General features: G+C 34.7%; 3 protein-coding genes across 5 annotated transcripts; 1 reads left to right on the top strand and 2 right to left on the bottom strand.

The window, feature by feature from the left end:
- The first annotated feature begins 4408 nt into the window (after positions 1–4408).
- On the top strand, positions 4409–5345 carry LOC129872297 (probable adenylate kinase 7, mitochondrial). The gene is made up of 2 exons (XM_055947233.1): positions 4409–4815; positions 4928–5345. The coding sequence occupies exons 1-2, from the start codon at positions 4510–4512 to the stop codon at positions 5084–5086; spliced, it is 465 nt and encodes a 154-aa protein (XP_055803208.1). The 5' UTR covers positions 4409–4509; the 3' UTR covers positions 5087–5345.
- A 41-nt stretch (positions 5346–5386) lies between these two features.
- On the bottom strand, positions 5387–11371 carry LOC129872296 (uncharacterized). 2 transcript variants are annotated; one of them, XM_055947230.1, is made up of 9 exons: positions 11229–11371; positions 10003–10776; positions 8283–9685; positions 7524–7812; positions 7214–7438; positions 6900–7073; positions 6287–6478; positions 6095–6208; positions 5387–5903 (listed from the first exon to the last, which is right to left on the bottom strand). In XM_055947230.1, the coding sequence occupies exons 2-9, from the start codon at positions 10711–10713 to the stop codon at positions 5577–5579; spliced, it is 3435 nt and encodes a 1144-aa protein (XP_055803205.1). In that variant the 5' UTR covers positions 10714–10776; positions 11229–11371; the 3' UTR covers positions 5387–5576. The 2 variants fall into 2 exon arrangements, with proteins under 2 accessions (XP_055803205.1, XP_055803206.1); XM_055947231.1 differs by having other exon boundaries at positions 10003–10767.
- Positions 11372–13726: 2355 nt separating this feature from the next.
- Positions 13727–18788, bottom strand: LOC129874335 (probable inactive leucine-rich repeat receptor-like protein kinase At3g03770). Of its 2 annotated transcripts, XM_055949594.1 has the most exons (8): positions 16782–18788; positions 16545–16678; positions 15772–16015; positions 15072–15277; positions 14957–14982; positions 14683–14794; positions 14475–14504; positions 13727–14336 (listed from the first exon to the last, which is right to left on the bottom strand). In XM_055949594.1, the coding sequence occupies exons 1-8, from the start codon at positions 18124–18126 to the stop codon at positions 14106–14108; spliced, it is 2328 nt and encodes a 775-aa protein (XP_055805569.1). In that variant the 5' UTR covers positions 18127–18788; the 3' UTR covers positions 13727–14105. The 2 variants fall into 2 exon arrangements, with proteins under 2 accessions (XP_055805569.1, XP_055805570.1); XM_055949595.1 differs by lacking the exon at positions 14475–14504 and having other exon boundaries at positions 16782–18783.

Raw genomic sequence — 18788 nt, 5'->3', positions numbered from 1 at the left:
CAGGTGTGCAAGTAAATATGGAGGAAAGAAATCTAGTACTACTAGGGTGAAGTTCAATATAATCAAAGAAATATACATGCTTATTACCACAGTTTTTCCATATATCCAATGGCCACCAGTTTGGAAAGATCTAATTATTTGGATAGAAAACTGTAAGCATGACATAAAAGTAACCCAGGTTAAATGGCTCAAACCCCCCCTAACATAGTTAAACTTAACACTGATGGGAGTGCCATAGGCAACCCAGGAAAGATAGGAGCAGGAGGAATAGTAAGGGATCATAAGGGTAATTTGATATATGCTTTTGCCTCTCCTTTGGGAGTTGGAACAAATAATCAAGCGGAAGTGCAGGCAGCCAGTTTTGGCATTAATTGGTGCATTCAACATGGTTATAATAGAGTAATATTGGAAGTAGATTCGGAACTTGTGATCAAGTGGCTGAATCTGGACATCAAACCACCCTGGAACATTCAAAACTACGTTAATGAACTCCAACAACTGGTCCGACTGCTAGAATACTTCCAATGCAAACATGTTTTTCGGGAAGCAAATTTTCCAGCTGATACATTATCTAAGTACAGCCATACACTTGATAATACACAACACTTCTACAACCTTCAACAACTTCCACAAGAAACCAAGGGCTACATAAAGCTAGACAAGATAGGAATGGCAAGCTTCAGGAGAAGAAGATTAAAAAGGATAAAACAACCTTCTTGAACATGTTTATCTCTAATTTTACCAACTTGGCTACGATTGGTGTTGCTGCAATTTTCCTTGGACCTACTTGGTACGAAATGTCTAAAAAAAGCAAAGATGAAAAGAATTTCCCCAACCCATGTGAGATAGAAGGTTCGTATACTTGTTCTTGAATAGGACTAGTGTAGGCTACTTTCTTGTATTCTCATGGAAGGGGAGAGTCTCCCTCATTTATGCTTTCTTAGTTGATTTGTACCGAGAGGAGTCCTCTCACAGGTTTAATGCTTTCTAGTTCTAGTTAGTCTCTTTCTGTATCGGGGATGAGTTAGCCGACCTTAAGAGGTTAGCCGACTTATGAACCACCATAGGATCGGAGGTAAGGTTTATGTCCCCCTCCTTGTATTTTATTTTGATTATTTATGGTAAGGCTTGGGGGTGATGCTCAACCCCTGACTGTGCACGAGAGGTGGGAGCCTCGTGTAGGGTCTGTTCCCAATAAAAAAAAATAAAAAAAAAAAAAAAAAATTATTACATACTGAATTCGCCAATCGAATTTCCAGCGAGAGTGGAAAGTGGCGATGGCTTTAATGGACAGGCCCAAACAAATTAATTGCAAGCCTATCCACCATTAGGTCCTGAGATAAGAAGAAATAATTATGCTGATAAGTCTATTACAATTCAAAATCATGTCAATCAAATCTTAATTCTTGTCTCTAGAGATGTAAAAAAAAAAGATCAGCACATATTGCATGAATTTATCCTTTTCTTGATAAGAAATCTTCTTCCATCAATTTAATAAGAGCAAGGAACTTACATTTGCATCTTACATGATATAAGCGATTTTCAACAGATATACATAACTACCTTTACAGATTGGAGATTCTCGTCTCTAAGTTCTCAATTGCACCTTTACTCTCAAGACTACTTGTAATCTGGTCATACATTAAAATTCACCAATTTTTTTCAAATTAAAAATATACAACAACAACAACAACAATATACCTAATGAAACCTCACAAGTGAAGTTTGGGGAGTATAGGTTGTATGTAGACCTTATTTCTATCTTTAAGAGGTAGAGAGGTTGTTTCGACAGACTCTTGGCTCAAATTAAAAAAATATTAAATAAAAATTGTTGGGCATAGTAGTTAATCAAAATGTAAATAATCTTTAAGACAACCATATATGTCTTGGTTGTAAGAACACGATGTAAATGCTTTGAAGGAGAAAAAGAAAACAAAGTTGAATCATAAATTTAAAAAATCAGAAAAAAAGTAGATCTCCAGAATGCGCAATCCATTTTAGCAAGCTTGTTAGTATCTCAATAACACAATTTTGAGTATGAAAAGAGGACTTTAGAAGCATATTATCACACAATCTATTGCTCATTTGATCATTAGGCTCTCTAGTCCTGGTGCAATATCGAAAGTCCTTTTTAATTAGGTTTCTCAAAAGAAAAGTCTCTGGTAATTAGCTGACATTTTATTCACAGGTCCTTTTATAGTTATCTTTCTCATTGTGGGTCTCTTGGTGCATGTACTTGTTTCATTTATTTTTATTTGTCAACATTATTTTGACTTGCATTGTAGGTACTCTTCTGCCTGTTTGGACTTACGATTCTCAAATTTGTTGCTTTCAACTGTTTTTAATGTGTGGAGATGGGTTATTTATGTTTTCCCAGGGATTGAAATGATTTGTGGAAATTCCTACAATTATTTTTTTAATTGATGTTTAAGTTTTAGTTGTAATGTAGTGAAACCTTTTACTTGATAATTACTTTTTATTTGCATTATTCATTTAACCAATTTTGTAAAAAGAATTGAGTTTTTGAGTGAACAGAAAGTACTAATTAGGAGCATTTTTTCATTTCATTCTTATTCAAATGATTTCATGCTGCAATGTTATTGGTTGTTTGGCCCATATTTATTTTATTTTAAATATGTAAATAATGTTTATAAATGTTTCTTGGTAAATGCCCTGAAAAGGAGATATGTGTCATCTCGTAGTTCTACAATGAAAGAAAAAGAACAAAACTTAAAGATGGTTATCACCCATAAAATAAAAGAAGCCTCAATACTTACAGTGTGGTAAGGTGTTAATAGCAAAAATTTCTTCAAAACGACATCGAATTCCTTCAGAATGGCTTTAGGAATATGCTCCGGCGAAGTGAAGGACAAATATTTTCCTATAAGAAACCTTACAACATCAATCGAACAGTCTTCGGTAATTTGTGAATAACAATTTCTGATCTTTAATGGTAAAAATGTCAAAGGTACGATGGTGTTAAGAAGAAGGAAATTAGGAAGGAGATTGATAGGCATGTAGGGGAAATTTGGGAAGCGTTTTTGGATCCTTTTTAGCGCAAATTTGGGGAAGCAATTTTTGGGTTTGAAGGGATTTATGCTGAGATTTGTTTTTGTCATGGCATGGGCAATTATAAAGTTGATAGGTGTGTTTCCATGAAAGGACGTGACTTTTCCTTTTGAAAAAAATTGAATAGAGACATAAAACGGATAAAATAAGTAACTAAAAAAAATTAATAAAAGATAAGTGAATATCTTGCTTGTGATTGTGATGGCGCTACGTCACCAGGCAAAAGGTTCTTCTTTATATTTTTGAGGAGAGGGGGGTCGTGAAAGGATACAATTTACACTGATTATTCAAATAATAAAAACTCGAGAGGTTTTTAAATAAGCCCGTCTAGATCAGTAGGTGGTCGTGGGTTCGAACCCCACAGTGGGCGATTATAATTTTTTTACCATGCCCCACGCCCACCAACTCTGTTATTTCCAATTAAGTTATCTTGTTTCATTTTTAAAAGTTGGATTTTAATTAATATTTTAAATATGTATTTCGATTAAATTAACATGAAAAAAGTTATAATCATACTTCCTAAATCTATTTTTTACGGTAAAATTTTCATATATCTTTTAAATATTTTGAATCGTCAATTATTGTGATTTATAATATATTTTTAATGATTTACAAATATTTAAATTTTATTTCAAAAAAATTGAAGATTTCATGTGCAATTTGGTCAAACTTAAACTTCTTGACTCTCAAAAAATGAAAAGTACCATATAAATTAAGACAAAGAGAATAGTGATTTTTATATATAATTTCTAAAAATATTTAAATTTTAATTATCAAATATTATCATGATCTAATTCAATTTAATTTTAAAGATAGTCAAATTGATTCGCAATAAACGAAATCTGATATTTCTTTATTTGAATTTGTTTATCTAGTGTTTAAAAAGTTAATTTTTAAATTTATGGTCTTAAGCGCTCTCTCTCTCTATATATATATATACATACTAATAACATTCTTTAATGATCGCCAAAAGCTCAAATGAAAGAATTATAAATAAAAATAAATTAAAAGGTTAAATCGGGCTAATTTGATTGGCTTCTGATTAGCTCAAAGAAAATAGGAGTAATAGGACCGAGTTTAGTGAAAACATCCACCCTATTTCTTGGTCAACTCCCGTCATTCATGCCATCCACGTAAATCCTACACATTTTCAGCATCATTCCCACCTTTTTTTAATCAACCGCCATCTTCTCTTCTTCTTTAGCCTTTATTTTTTCCCCACAGGCCATGTCAATGCTGAGTAATTTCCTGGGAGTTTCATATTTCCCCACAGGCCATTTTTGAATCTTGTGTTTTTGAACTCAAAGATACATCATAATGTCTTTTAATATTGTAGTGTTAAACACGTTACGTGAAAAATTGAAATTAAAGAGTTGCCAAAAGACTAATTAAAAAGGAAATTAGTGGAACACAACGCTTTGTCTCTATAATTTGTTTGAAATGATTATGGTTGTATTTTGTTGTTTGAAGATAGCGAGTGCTGTGAATGAGGGAAAACTTGTTCCAGAAGAAGTTATTTTTGGTTTGTTATCAAAGAGGCTAGAAGAAGGTTATTGCAGGGGTGAAAACGGGTTCATCTTAGATTTAGTTCTGAATCTCAAGTGTTCCGATTGTTACGTGTCAAAGAGTGATAGAAGCAATGGAATTTATTCAGGTGAAGATCAACTCCTCAAGAGAGGTAATTTCATGTCTTCAACGGTCATGGATGGTGCCTGGAGAGAGAAGCAACATGTTCAAGATGAGCAGGTATCTATCTGACATATTGTAACAGTCATGGATGGTTATTACTCATTGTTTTCTCAATTGAACTACAAAGGCAACTAATACATGTCATTGTTCTGTATATATTATTTTGAAGTTCAAACCCTTAGAAGAGTACTATAGGAAGCAGAAAAAACTCCTCGATTTTCAAGTAGCAGGAGGGCCTGCAGAAACATGGCAAGGCCTTCTGGCTGCATTGCAACTTCAGAACATGATGAGTGCAGTTGGTTCGACACAGTTGACTGCAGGATGTTGATTTGATTGTCATGTGATACTTATTCTTTTTGCAAGTATATTAGGTGCAGCAATATGAGTATCAAAATCAGTTTTGAGCGGGAATGTAGAGCTAGTTTTTGTTTCATTCTTGTTTACGAGTGTAACCATGTAGTAGCAATGAATTTCTAGCAGAAAACAGGGTTTGTTAAATATTATTATCTATATATCTATTGAGTGTGTTTTGCTTTGTTAACTTTGCAGTAGAATATCAAATGACTTGAAACCTTTGTGACAACAATTTGTTAAAACTTTGCAGTAGAATGTATTAAATCACAAAATGGAAGGAGGAAGGGCTTTTTTCCATTCAAGTATATTAAATCATTTCAACAGACACCTAACTCCTTCAATATCTACACATGAAGATACATAACAAGTGCTTTTCATATCCACAAATCATACCTCTCATCGTAGATCCCTACCTTCCTTCAGATGCAAGCAAGAACAATCTTTTAACACCACAACTAGTCAGTTTATTCACTGTTATTCCAAACCTCCTGAAGGAGTTGGTACCTCTGCCTTCCACTGCTTTTTGGCATCGAACTCTGTTTTGCTAAAGACTGTGAAGCTTCAGTGCCATCGTTAATGATTAAATTCAACGGTGAATCCAATAGCTCAAGTTCCTCATCACTTGTGTATGACTTTTTGAGCACTGAAGATGCACTTCTCGTCAACATAGAATAGGTATAACCATCACCCAAGATACCAGCTACTGAAGCTATTGGAGGTGGCATATAAGCCACAGGAGCTGCTGTGCATGGGTAGTTTGTAACAAAATCATCCTCGGCCTCAGAAGGTTCCTAGCCAAGAAAAATGTGAAAGCAGATATGAATTGTACGACTTATTTCATCGTGATAAAATGCTTGACATTATACTCCAGCTAAAACCATAGCATCAATTTCCAGCTTGGAAAATAAACAACAAATATTTTTCTAAAGATAAAGCTGAAACTCTAGCTTGGCAAGATGAACACAGACATAGATGAGCTTACCTCTGAGAGAAGAACTTCAAGTACAGCTTCTGGTATTGAATCACGACAAAACTCATCTGGAACAAATATATTAAGAACCCTTCTTATTAGCGATGGACCAAATGCCGGACATACCTGAAGAAACAAACAGCACCATATTAAAGAGGGAAAGAAACAAAGAATAGATCAAATGGTTGGGGTTCTGAGTTTGACCTCTTTTCTCATTGTCCTGCTTAAAAGCATATCCTTTGGAAGCATCATAAGATCACTCAATGCATTAAGAAGGTAGAAAGACTTTGCAGAGGTTTCAAGTTCTTTACACCCATTCTCTTCATTACTATCTTTTAGTGATTCCCCATCATCAATGTCGAAAAGGTCTGTAAGCCATCTGGACCAATTCCCAATCTGTGATCCACGTGAAAAAAATTAAATCTCTATCAAAGGATAAATAATAATTTTTCACAAACATTGCCCATGAAATCTACGTGATGTCCATTGGAATGCACATGCAGAAAACTAGGGGTTGAATGTACAAATAGGGGAAAAATTAGTTAGGAAAAATAATAGACTTGTAGATTGGTAAACAAGTCTGTAATTGAATGAGGCATGATTGGTTTTGAAAATTCCCTTTTTTATTATTGGATACAAAACAAGGGAAACGTTAGGTGGCTGATTTATTTTTGATAAATAAAAGAAAAGGTTAATGAAATATAATTTTTCTGCAATGTGACAATACTTTTCATAACAACAGGAAAGTAGCAATCTATCATCACATCTTAACTCTAATATTTCATTTCACCGGGCAAAATCTAACTGTAATTCTTACTGTATTTTTCAGTTGTGCCCCCGCCCCAAAGCTAGCCTTTCCAGCTGGAATAGGAAGAACATCAGCATCACTAATAGGGTCTGATATAGGATCTGAAGGAATCTCATCACCAGACTCTCGAAGGATTGCGTTGAACATAGCTACATCCAGTCTAGCTACACATTGTTCCATTATCTGGTTACAAGAATGACATTCTCAGCAACCAGATAGAAATGTTTTAGAATATCAAGCATGTGAAGTTTTACTCAGACAAATAATATTGCATGTAATAATTAGGTAAAATAGACATTGAAGGACAATGTGCCAGCTAGTACCAGTTTAGATAGAAAACGCAAACAACCACAGCTGTGCCCTCCAGCTCGAACAGGACAAATCCTTTCACATGCATCTTTGAAGGCTTTCTTCCAAAGCTCTGAAGAATAACTTCCACGCTCTTCATTATCTGAACTTGCTGTCCTTCTATAAACTTTGCTTATCAAAGAATGCATACTTTCGCGGATTTCTTTTGCAGCACCAGATTGCATATGTGGAGTGAGAGTCTGGAAACATAAAAGGGCAGTCATATTAATTAATTGGATAATATATTCTTCTATTTTAAAGTTCAATTGGACCTGGAAGAGAGACCTGCCACCAAATAGATTCAACGATACGGGAGAATATCCAAGCTTCTGTTCTCTGAAGAGCTCTTGTAAATGTACGCGGGTCCTCCCAATTGCCAAAACTTTCACAATCATCATCCCTAATACCATTGCTGGAGAAAGCCTCCCACTTAAGTGGAGAAGATATCTTTTTCTTGTCCTTGGAAACAGCTTTTCCAAGCTTAGTTTCAGTAGCATGGGGAAAACACTGCTGCCGCTGGAATTTGCTTATAGTTGCTCTCAGCACCACTGAATTTGATAACCAGAAAGTTAACCTGTGCTCAGACATAAAATAAGAATACGCTGTAAGCCTTTGAAAAATAGTTTGTTGTACTGGACTTACGACTAAGAGATAAGCCATCACAGGTCTGCAAAGTGTGTTGGAGATGACTACTGTCAAATAGTTGCAGCTACGTTTTTCATATAAAAATACTCCCTCTGATTCAATTTGTTTTTCTTACTTTCCATTTTAGTCCATTTCAAAAAGAATACCTTTTTTTCCTTTTTTGGCCACTCTTTAATTCCAATTTTCCGCGTGACATGTTTAAGACCACAAGATTCAAAAGTCTTTTTTACTATATTAAATTCGATGTTAAGTAAAAATCAGACAAACAAATGGAAACGGAGGGAGTACTTGTTATTGAAAACTTGTTCTAGTAAGAATTTGTCATCATATATGTGTGTGGAGATGAAAAATACAAAACTTCTACTTGGATGCAAAAAATGATTGGAAACTAGGAAGTACCTAGGAACATCATTTCCGCATGCCCTTGCAACCAAAATTAATCCAGAGACAGAACTTTTAGCAGCAGATCCCCTTTTCAATAGAGAGTCTTCTTTACAAGCATGGAAATAGAACCTCGACAGGCGTCTAGCAGGAGCATGAACCTTATTTGTGGAACTTCCATGCTCTGCAACAACCGAATATAGGCCAACTTCAATTGCTGCAGCTTCTCTCAGTTCTCCTTCTGCCATCTTTACTCTTTGCTCCAACTTCTGGAGTTTGCTTTCCAAAAGAATTGTTGAATGCGCCTTTTGATCTTTCCTCCCGTTTGCTAAACCTTGAGCACTGGTCTGTTTATCTTGTGCTAAAAGGCGATTGCCTCTGACAGACCCGTTTATCCTATTAGGTTCTGCTGATGACCTAACTGACTTTACATGCTTTAATCTCTCATTATTCAGGATACTACTCTTTGCTCCATAACTGTCTGAGTCAGTAGAATTTAAGTCACTTTCTTCTGAGTCATTCTTCGTAGCATCCTTACTTTTTTCCTCTTCAACAATTTCTTGTACTTGTTCATTTTCCTGATAATTCTCTCTATTATGGGCACCAGATTCTTGCCTCCTCTCTTGATATTTCTCACTGTTTTCACCCTCATAAGAACCATTCTTGGTAACAACAGCTCTCGCATCCTCAAGCCTATTTCCAACAGGAGTAGAAGCATTCTCAGAGTCGGTAGAATTTACGTCTATTTCTTCTGAGTCATTCTTCATAGCATCCTCACTTTCTTCCTCTTTGACAATTTCTTTTACTTGTTCATTTTCCTGATAATTCTCTCTATTATGGACAAAAGATTCTTGCCTCCTCTCTTGATAACTCTCACTGTTTTCACCTTCATAAGAACCATTCTTGGAAACAACAGCTCTCGTATCCTCATGCCTATTTCCAACAGGAGTAGAACCATTCTCAGAGCTGGAGAAATGACGTGCTGAGTTCATAAAGCTCATACTCTCATCTGTAATATGTGAAATTTGAAAGCCTTCTTGATCTAGATGACTATTGATCCTCCCTTCCTCAGAACTTTGCGGAGTATATATTTCACCAGAACTTTCACGGTTAACCAGTATTCTTTCCATTTGTTGTACTGGTTCAGCATGTTTGGTCATCACATACAGATTCTGAGAGTTTTCGGTTATTTCACTCTCAGTTGATATTGAGAATTTGTTGCTACCGCTACCACCAATTTTCCTTGAGAGCCACGCCAGATCAGAAGACAAATCAGTTGAAGAGTGAGATGAACTTTCCTTCGAATCAGACAATGATTTCACCACTTGCTTCTCATCCAAATCTGCAGACTTTTTCTTTGAATGTAGGACATGTTCATCTTCATGTTGTCCAGGATTACTTTTCACTCCCTCAGATTCATCCTGCAATGTTCCTAGGTGTCAAGCTACTCAGGATTTTGTATTTTTGTTTACAGCATTGGCAATGCCATGCATTAACTACCCATAAATTACGTGAAGCACAGGTGCACAAGGAACAGTTGAATTTAATATGGAGAGGGATATCATGGAGTGACTTCCCATCTCCTATACAAAGTGTGTATATCAAACACACACAACTGAAAAAATTCCTTGCATCACGCAATTTGGAAGAAACAGAAAGGAAGTATTCGTAAATCGTATCTCATAAGGTGAATTCATTCTGCAGAGTACAAAACTAGATTGAAAAGTAAGCATTATACCTCTCCTTGTGGTAGTGAACCACAGTTCGATCCATTAGCTGAAGAAGAAACAGCAACTGATGAGTGCGAGGAACCATCATCATCAGTGAATGAGGCAATCTCAGCTTCCTCAGCACATTCTTCGCTTGTCAATGTAGACACAGATTCAACACCATTACGGTCTATTGACACTTCTCTAGTTAAAATGTCACTTGAGGATGAGGAGCTCACACGACTCCTCTCAAATGGCTGGATTTTCAGGAAGAGAAGGACCTGTGTAGTGTTCCTATAAGCCCGCGTGCAGTTAATAGGGGCACTTACATTCAAACCCTCCTTAACAACACCATATTCAGCCAAATTGATAATAGCAGTTCCCAATGATTGACCTTTCACTGTCTTATCACGTCGGGGTTCATACAAGTTGAACTCAACACAATTTTTTTGGAAAGTGTTTCCATTTCCCCCTTTATTAGAAATTTCCTTCACTAGTGTCACAGGTAGTTTAAAGGACTCATTGAACTCAATTCTTCCATCACCAACACCAGAACCTAAAAATGGGGCAACTTGACTAGTAGAGCCATTCCTATCTCCATGTTCCCATTGGATCACAATAGCGCGAACCGACTTCAAGGACTGTGAGGGAGGCCAAGGTTTGATCTCCTGAATATGAATTAGATAATCAACTTGAACTGAGGGACCTTTCCTAGTTTTCGCCCTCACTCCCGAAACCATGATTTCCGAAACACAAATGTAAAATGGGTGTCTTCAGTAGAATTATAACAAAGCCTGCAAAGGCTAAAACAAAACTCTTGAGACTTGAACTACAAAAATATTTTAGCTAGAAATCCAACTTAACTTGTTTACCTTCTCAAAGTACATTGATTCTATCTTTTCTAAACTGGCCTAATATATTGTTAAACACAATAAATAAGGAAAACAGAAAAAAAAAAGAAAAAAAGTAGCATGAGTAGGTGAGTAGAACTTCCAGAATTAATGAGTTCACGTGATTACAGTATCAAGCTTGTATTTTCATGACATATCATTGTCAGCCTTCAAAAGAGCACATTTTTCTTTCCGGAAAAAAAGTAGAAGGAAAATCAAATGTGTATGAAATGAAGCTCAATAGAAACTATTAGTCAAGTTAAGTAGAGAAAAGAGGAAAAAGCAAATCAGAGTACAAAAATGAAGCATTACACACACAAAAATCATATATTAATACACAAAAATTGGAAGATTTGGAGACATACTGAGGAGACTAGAAAGGCATACAACATTGGAGTGGTTGCCGACAGAGGCCGTGAGGGAGTGAGCAGTGAGAAGAATGTGTTTTCTAATAGAAAATTGGGAAATATTGAAGCAACAAAAACAAGCAAGTAAACTAAAGAAATAAGCATGGAAAATGCAAACGTCTGTGGTGGAGGCTGATGGATTTGTTCTCAAAAATGAATGGTGCTTTCCGGCTGTCTGAAAATACGCAAGTTCTACTCGCAATTAACAAGGTGCAAAACAAACATCATTAACAAAAAAGTTTCAACACATCAATAAATTAAGGATATAAAAACTTTTTTATATTTTATTTTTAGTATTAGTTATTTATTTATTTTCAAATTTAAGACTAAATGCCAATAAATATGAATACATATTTATATCAATCCTTCTGAATAGGACAAGTAAAAATAAATTGAGATAGTAATAAATTTATTTGTTTCATACAGCTAAAGAACTGAAAAGGTTAGGGCGTGGGATTAATGTATCAGACAAGGCGCGTGCAGCTATGATGTATAACGTGCTTGAATGATTCCGCCGACATTGGGGTCATACGCCAACTCCTCATGTTTCAGCTCTATACCAAGCACTATTTACATAAGTTTATTATACTGCTCCGTTCGTTTCTCTTTTATAAAATTTTAACTTGACACACCTATTAATAAAATAATAAATTTATTATTTTATTATTATTAATTGAAAGAATTTTAAATATATTTACTTTTCTATATTTTTCAAAAATATTAATTCCATGTTAATAAATTAAGAAAACTATATGAAGAAAAAAAATGTTCTTTCTTAATTTATCAAAATTAACAAGTAAAAAAAAAAATTAAATTAAAAAATATTTGATAAGTAAATAATAACGAGGGAGTACTTTCTATCATGGAATTTTTTCCTAGTAGTTAATCTTTTAAAATTTGAGAGAATTGCTGAGATTTTCTTTTAATATTTACTCTTCTCGTTAATGAAGTTTTTAATTATTTTAATTTTTAGTAAAATAGTTTTAAAATAATAATAATTATAATAGTAAAAAATAATCCTTAATTTTTTTCGTTAAATATTTTTCTTAAATAGTGTGAACTACTAGAAGTAATATACAATTATATACTAATTAATAACAGTTTTCTTCTTAGTATGTTTATCAAGATACTAGTTAGTACCTTATCAAAAATATTCTTTTAGTTTCTCACTCAATTTACTTTAGAGCTCGAATTTGTGTTAAAAAAATTCAATTTAGGTGAAATCAGTAGATCAGAGATGTCTTTTATCGATCGTCTGTAGTCGATAAAGAGATAAAATATTGCTAATGGTGAAGTAAAAAATTTTGTTTAGAATATTTAAAAATTAATATATATGTAATAAAAGTAATTTTAGTCTATATACTTCCTATAATATATATTTAAATGCATATAGCAAGCTGGTTGATTACCATTTTCATGTTATCAATTATTGATGATTATTGGTAAAAACAAATTGTGATAATTATCTTATAAGTGAGATAATTGTTATGTAAATATTAATTACAATGTGTATATAATTTAATTTTTTTAAAATAAGTGGAGGACATTGATAAATTTGTGCTACGCAATACAACCACCAAAACACGAAATAGGAAAATGAAGATTTGGTAAATGGGTTCAAGATTTTAGTTGGTAGCACGTCCATATTAAAGAATGATAAAACGAAATATGACCCTTGTTGGTACTAGAACGACCGCTTTTTTTTTTTTTTTTGTTTTTCAATCCGGTGTCCTTCGATGTAGTTCCGACTAAATCAAAATCGCGCACTGCAGGGCCCATTCGGGATGGTGTTCATAACATGATTTTTTTCATTCCTAAAACTCCAACCCGAGACATCTAATTAAGCGTGAAACAGTTCTACTTCTCCACCACAATACATGTTGGTTGCAACGACCTATCTTAATATAATAATGTTTAATTTATCCTCCCTCTTCTTCTTTTTGCTCATAACTTTTCTTTCTCAATTTAGAAATGAAAATTTTCATTCACGGATTTGATTTTGTAGCCCTTTATAGCTTTACAAATTTATTTTTAATTTATTATTCTTTTTTAAAAAAATAATAATTATTTATATATATAAGAGATCTGAAAGAGTCATATTTTTTTATTTAATTTGTAGGTGTTCATAAAAAAAATCATTATCACTTGTTTATTTATCACCTCATTCCGCAGAGATTTAATTTTGTGGTCCATTCCAAATGTTATTTTTAGTTGCAATTACCATAAAAAAAACAAAAAACATAAGATGTGTAAATAATATTAAAAACAATATTTTTTAAATTAAAATTATGTGAACCTAAGAAATCATTTCCTCTTTCCGTTGGGTAATTATGGCATTAACGAACTCGGAACTTACCATTTGATAATCATATTGCCTATTTTGTCCTTTCAATTTTGTAGTTTTGTGTGCAGGTTATATTAGTCCGGTCGCTCAACCAACTGCTCCAAACAGCAGGCACCAAAAAAATTGATGGCATAGCTAGTCATAATGTCTTACATGTCTTGCATTTACGGTATCCATATTTTTTCTGTTTCACCAAACATATGATGACTAAAATACTTGTCTGAATCTAGATCTCCACGAGTTCAATTGCCTACTTGCAATGATAGAATTTAAACTGAGGGCCTATGCTATGTCAACATGACCTATTACTAGAATCAACAAATTTACAATTCTATTGCAAAATAAAGACAATGAGGGAGGACCTGTAGCTTAAACTTGAGCCTACCGGTTGGTACTCCTCACAACCATCATGAAATTAATCAGTTAACATTCTCCCCCATGCTATAAGACCAAATATCGTTGATTCGATGCAGATGGTCTTCTGAAATAGCTCATGATGGCGAAGTAGACTCAGATTTCTGATCTGCATCAGCTGTAGCTTGGACTTGAGCTGCATATTGTAGGTTCCAGAGAACATCCTCAAACGAGGGGCGAGTTGATGACTCTGTAGATATGCATTTGTTGGTGATGGATATTACAATTGACAAAGACTCATTGGAGCTAGTGGTTAGCACTATTGGATCCACAATTCTGCGTCGACCATCTTGGCTACCAAAGGATGCCTGTCATTCAAAGAGAAAATCCAAGTGTCATTTCCCAGAGATATCAATATAACACACCAGTGAAAAAATCAAGCCTTTTGACTGTTGTATAACAAGCTCAACTTTTCTCCTATGGTATTTGTATATCAGAAGGTTTACCTTATAAAAAGTTGAATACTCTGTGTAGTTCTGCTAATCCATATTAGTAGTGATTGTAAATTTAGGTTGCAGACAATAAAAAAAATTGTTACTTATCCAAGATTGCAAGAAAGTTTAGGATACTAAAAGGAACAAATTGCTGAAGAGTACTGTACGTTACTGTTGATGACAAAGGAGTTGCATACATAACAATATAGCAGTCTCATACCATTTCATTAATCAAAAATGCTTCTCCTTTTCCACTGACAGAAGGGCCAACCAGCGACTCCAGTAATATGAAACCAAAGTTATAAACATCGTCCTCCTTTTTTGTCATATGCCTACACAAGTATAAAATGTCACCACCTCTATATCCTGAAAACAGCTATAGTAGATATATTTGACATTCTTGAAATAGGATTTGGGAAAATCTATCCCAGTTGGCTTAGCAAAAAGAAGTTTCTAAGGCACGCAACAGAATATATGAGTAAAGAGTTTCATACCAGGAGGTGACGTCATCTCCTTTTGCCTGAAAAAAGACATATTGAGTATGAGAAATTACCATCTATCCTAAATTTTGAATTTTCACCTTCCTCAACAAAATATTTAAATATGCACCTTTTCACTTTCTTCCATAAGAATGGACATCCCATAATCACTTAGTTTTGCCAAGTTATGCTCATCAAGCAATATATTACTAGTCTTCAAGCGGTTGCTAAATGAAGAAGGAAGTACGCCTGTGTGAAGAAAGTGCACAGCCTTGGCAACACCAATCAGCACCGACAACCTGTCTGACCACTTGAGAATCTTTCTTGGACTATTGTCTGCAAGTACAAGTGTTTTAAGATTAGCTGAACACATAATGGTGTGTCTCTTGTATTTTCTGTAGCTTATTGGACATGCAGGGTTAAATGAAAGTGTATAACAACAAAAATAAAGATAAAAATTAAAGGTCCAACAGTTTCACAGTATGAATGTCAATGTCAACCAACAGAACTTCATGTAAATGAATCATTACATTGTTGCTCAATCGACTAACATTAATTGCATATTGAATACCACTATATATGTGTGAAATCAATATGGTGATTAAGATGTCTAATGCTTGGATATAGCAGAGTGAGAGAAGCTTTCCTCAAGTTCATACATAGCAAAAATACTTGCTATGCTCCATAGAGATTCATCAACAAGGGTATCCCAATCATTTATCGGAGAAAAAGAATCAAACTAGCACACCATATGTGCATACACTATTTCCATCTTCAACCAAGCATCAAAACACATGCAACGCTCATCCTAAAGGATTTACATCGCTGACCTGATAGATGAGCACGGAAGTTTCCATTAGAGACATATTCATAAATGAGAAAAATTCTGGGGACAGTTGAATCATCTGGTGCTCCACCATCAATGCAGTGACCCAGAAGGCTAACTAAATTGGGATGACGAAACTTTGACAGTAAGTCCAATCGTAGTTTAAGGTTCCGATTAGAGTATCTTCTGTACACATTTAATGACCTTACAGCAATGTAAGCTCCACTCTTTAATCTTCCCTTGTAAATCTGAAATGGAGATAAATATTTAGGGAGTTGTTGATAACGAAAATAATTATCTTTTTCAAGCAAGACATAATAAGGCCGAAACCTGTTTACGTCAATAAAAATTGAAGAGATGTCAACTCAAAGTATGAGACTATCTAGTTTTGCCTTTAAGGGCATTCTATATATTTCTATGAATATTGTCATGTGTTCACTAGATATCAAATCAAATGAACAAAAATATTACTGGTGACCACCAGTTTTTATCATCAAAATGAATATAAATCGAATAGGCAAGCACTTGAAAAATAAAGAAAAGTAACTCCGAAATCCATTTTGTACTTTGGTGAACTTGTGCATCCAGTGCATTATCATCATCGGACATGGTCTATGCAGCAAAACTAACAGAGAAAACTTATGTCCTGCTTCATTTATTTTATAGATTTTAAGCAAGTATATAACTTTGAGAGAAAATTTAGTGTGACCATGGAATGGAAAACATCAAGATAAATAACTGTCAATGAGAACCATAAAAATTGTTTTGAAGACATACTTTGCCAACTGAACCTTCACCAAGTAATGCTGACTGATCAAAATTTTCTGTTGCTTCTAGCAATTCTTCCATGGAGAACACCCGATATGATGGGGCACCTTGTGATCCTGTGTTTGCCACTTGAGAAATGACTCCTGAGGATTTGAAGATTGAGTTCAAGCTTTTCTGGAGAAACATTTCCTTCATATAAAATCAAACTGATTAAAAATGAAAAAAAAATAATCAAAATCAACTCACTGGCATTTGCTAGGAGTTCAGAAGGTTGTGTATTAGGTTGCACAACTTTCGGAGGCATGTGCTGATCCACCATGCTACGCACATGTGGTCTTCTACGGAAGATAAGAAGCACAACTAACAGAAACACCACAACAATTACAATTCCCCCAATAACACCCGCTAATAATGCTATTTCTTTTCCTGTGATCCGTTTCTTATCCGAATTCGCTTGTTTACAATAGCCCTCCGAATGTTGATATTGAGTGTCAAGAGACAAGCAATTTCCACCAACCTTAACAATTCGCTTATCGGAAATAGTGTTCAAGCACGAAGGAAGCCCACCAACTAATCTATTATCAGAAATATCAACAAAACCAAGTTCACCCCCACAATTGAGATGGCTAGGAAGTGAACCACTAAGAACATTAGATGCTAAATTCAAGTAACTGATGCTTGACAAGGAGAATAAACCAGCAGGCAGCATTCCACTGAGAGAATTATTCGATAAATCAAGGTGTTGAAGTTGATTTAGTGTGCCAAATTCTACTGGGATTTCACCCGTAAAAGCGTTACTACAAAGAAGAACTGTGGTAACTCCCTTTGGCAAGGGTGGCAGATCAGAATCCAAATGATTTTCCCTTAAATCCAATAAAAGCAAATTAGACAAGGCCGTTAAATCTGGCAATTTACCAGAAAGCACATTGTGTGACAGAACAATGTCAGTAAGGGTTGTGATTTTAGACATTGAAGAAGGAAACTGACCCTTCAACCTATTGTTCTTCAAGCTTAATAGAGTAAGATTGTGTAATGAATCAAACCAATCAGGGAAAGTTTCATTGAAAAAATTGCCATCTAATGTCAAAGTATGAAGCTTTATCAATCTTGACATCTGAAAAGGAACAGAACCAAATAGAAAATTTGAACTCATATCCAAAAGTTCAAGTGAAGCTAATCTATGAATTTTATCTGGAAGGGGTCCCCAAATACCAAGAGAAACTAAAGTAAGAACCTTTAAGCTACTTAACCTTGTCAAAGTAGTAACAAAAGAATCAATGGAGAAACCCTCAGATAATGTTTCATTTGGAATTGCAAATCCATGAAATTCATTCAACTTAACCAACTTATCTCCTTTAATTTTAAGCTCAGTAACAGAGTTGTCTTGACAGGTAATGCTCATATGAAGTGTTGAAGTCAAGCTGCAAAAATCTCCATTGTAATTCTCCCAAACATCCAGCTGAACTGGATATTCCAAGTGCTTCCTCAACTGAAGAAGAGCTTGAATTTCATATAACTGTAACTGATGAGTATTTTCTATGAAGAAAGCGCAAATAACCAACACTATCACAAAAATCTTGAAGAACCCCATTTAACAATGACTTCAAAATGGAGCCAAATTTCCAAGAATCTTGAAGCAACCCATTTTACGTTCTTGGCTAATAATGAATAAAAAATGTCATGGGTGGACCTTTCCCAGTTCAGTGAAGATAAGAAGCATTAACGTTTAAATGTGAAGATTGAGCTACCGAACAATTAATGCAGCTACAGTCTTGCCAAAACCCCGTTAAGAATTGCGAATAAATACTCCTATAGTTGCAAATTAAAGGAATGTTCTTTTTTCTTGGGAGCAGAACAAGATTGAAAGGGAAAAAAAAAACAGAGAACAAAAAGAGGGGGGACAGATTAACCCTTAGGGAAGAGAAAAGCAAAAACAAGAAGTATAAAATGGATGTGTAGGTAAATGATGGAGTTAGAAGAAATGAAAGATGAGGGGAAATGGAGGGTAGTTGACAAATGAGAAAAGCATTTAGTGATGCATGCAGAGAAAGTCAAGGAGAAAAAACAGGGGACCAATGCAAGTTTTCTGAGGTTTCTGACTTTAATGGTGACGGTTCTCTTTTCATACAGTGTCTCAGAAAAACACTGTGACACTCCCACTATATCTCATAGTACTTGCAAGTTTTAGTCTTTGAGAGACCCAGCCCCACTGGAAATTTCCTTCTATTTTGGAGCTCTATTTGCATGTACAAT

This window comes from Solanum dulcamara, chromosome 11 (assembly GCF_947179165.1).
Source record: "Solanum dulcamara chromosome 11, daSolDulc1.2, whole genome shotgun sequence".
NCBI lineage: Eukaryota > Viridiplantae > Streptophyta > Magnoliopsida > Solanales > Solanaceae > Solanum > Solanum dulcamara.
This window is presented reverse-complemented; position numbering and strand designations above follow the sequence as displayed.

Coding starts and splice junctions, on each gene's coding strand:
- LOC129872297 (XM_055947233.1), top strand. CDS start 4,510: ATGATTATGGTTGTATTTTGTTGTTTGAAGATAGCGAGTGCTGTGAAT. Junction 4,816..4,927: donor AACATGTTCAAGATGAGCAG/GTATCTATCTGA, acceptor ATTATTTTGAAG/TTCAAACCCTTAGAAGAGTA.
- LOC129872296 (XM_055947230.1), bottom strand. CDS start 10,713: ATGGTTTCGGGAGTGAGGGCGAAAACTAGGAAAGGTCCCTCAGTTCAA. Junction 7,439..7,523: donor TTGAATCTATTTGGTGGCAG/GTCTCTCTTCCA, acceptor TTATGTTTCCAG/ACTCTCACTCCACATATGCA. Junction 5,904..6,094: donor TTGAAGTTCTTCTCTCAGAG/GTAAGCTCATCT, acceptor TTTCTTGGCTAG/GAACCTTCTGAGGCCGAGGA.
- LOC129874335 (XM_055949594.1), bottom strand. CDS start 18,126: ATGGGGTTCTTCAAGATTTTTGTGATAGTGTTGGTTATTTGCGCTTTC. Junction 15,278..15,771: donor CTTCCGTGCTCATCTATCAG/GTCAGCGATGTA, acceptor TTGTACTTGCAG/ACAATAGTCCAAGAAAGATT. Junction 14,505..14,682: donor CATTTTTGATTAATGAAATG/GTATGAGACTGC, acceptor ATGGATTAGCAG/AACTACACAGAGTATTCAAC.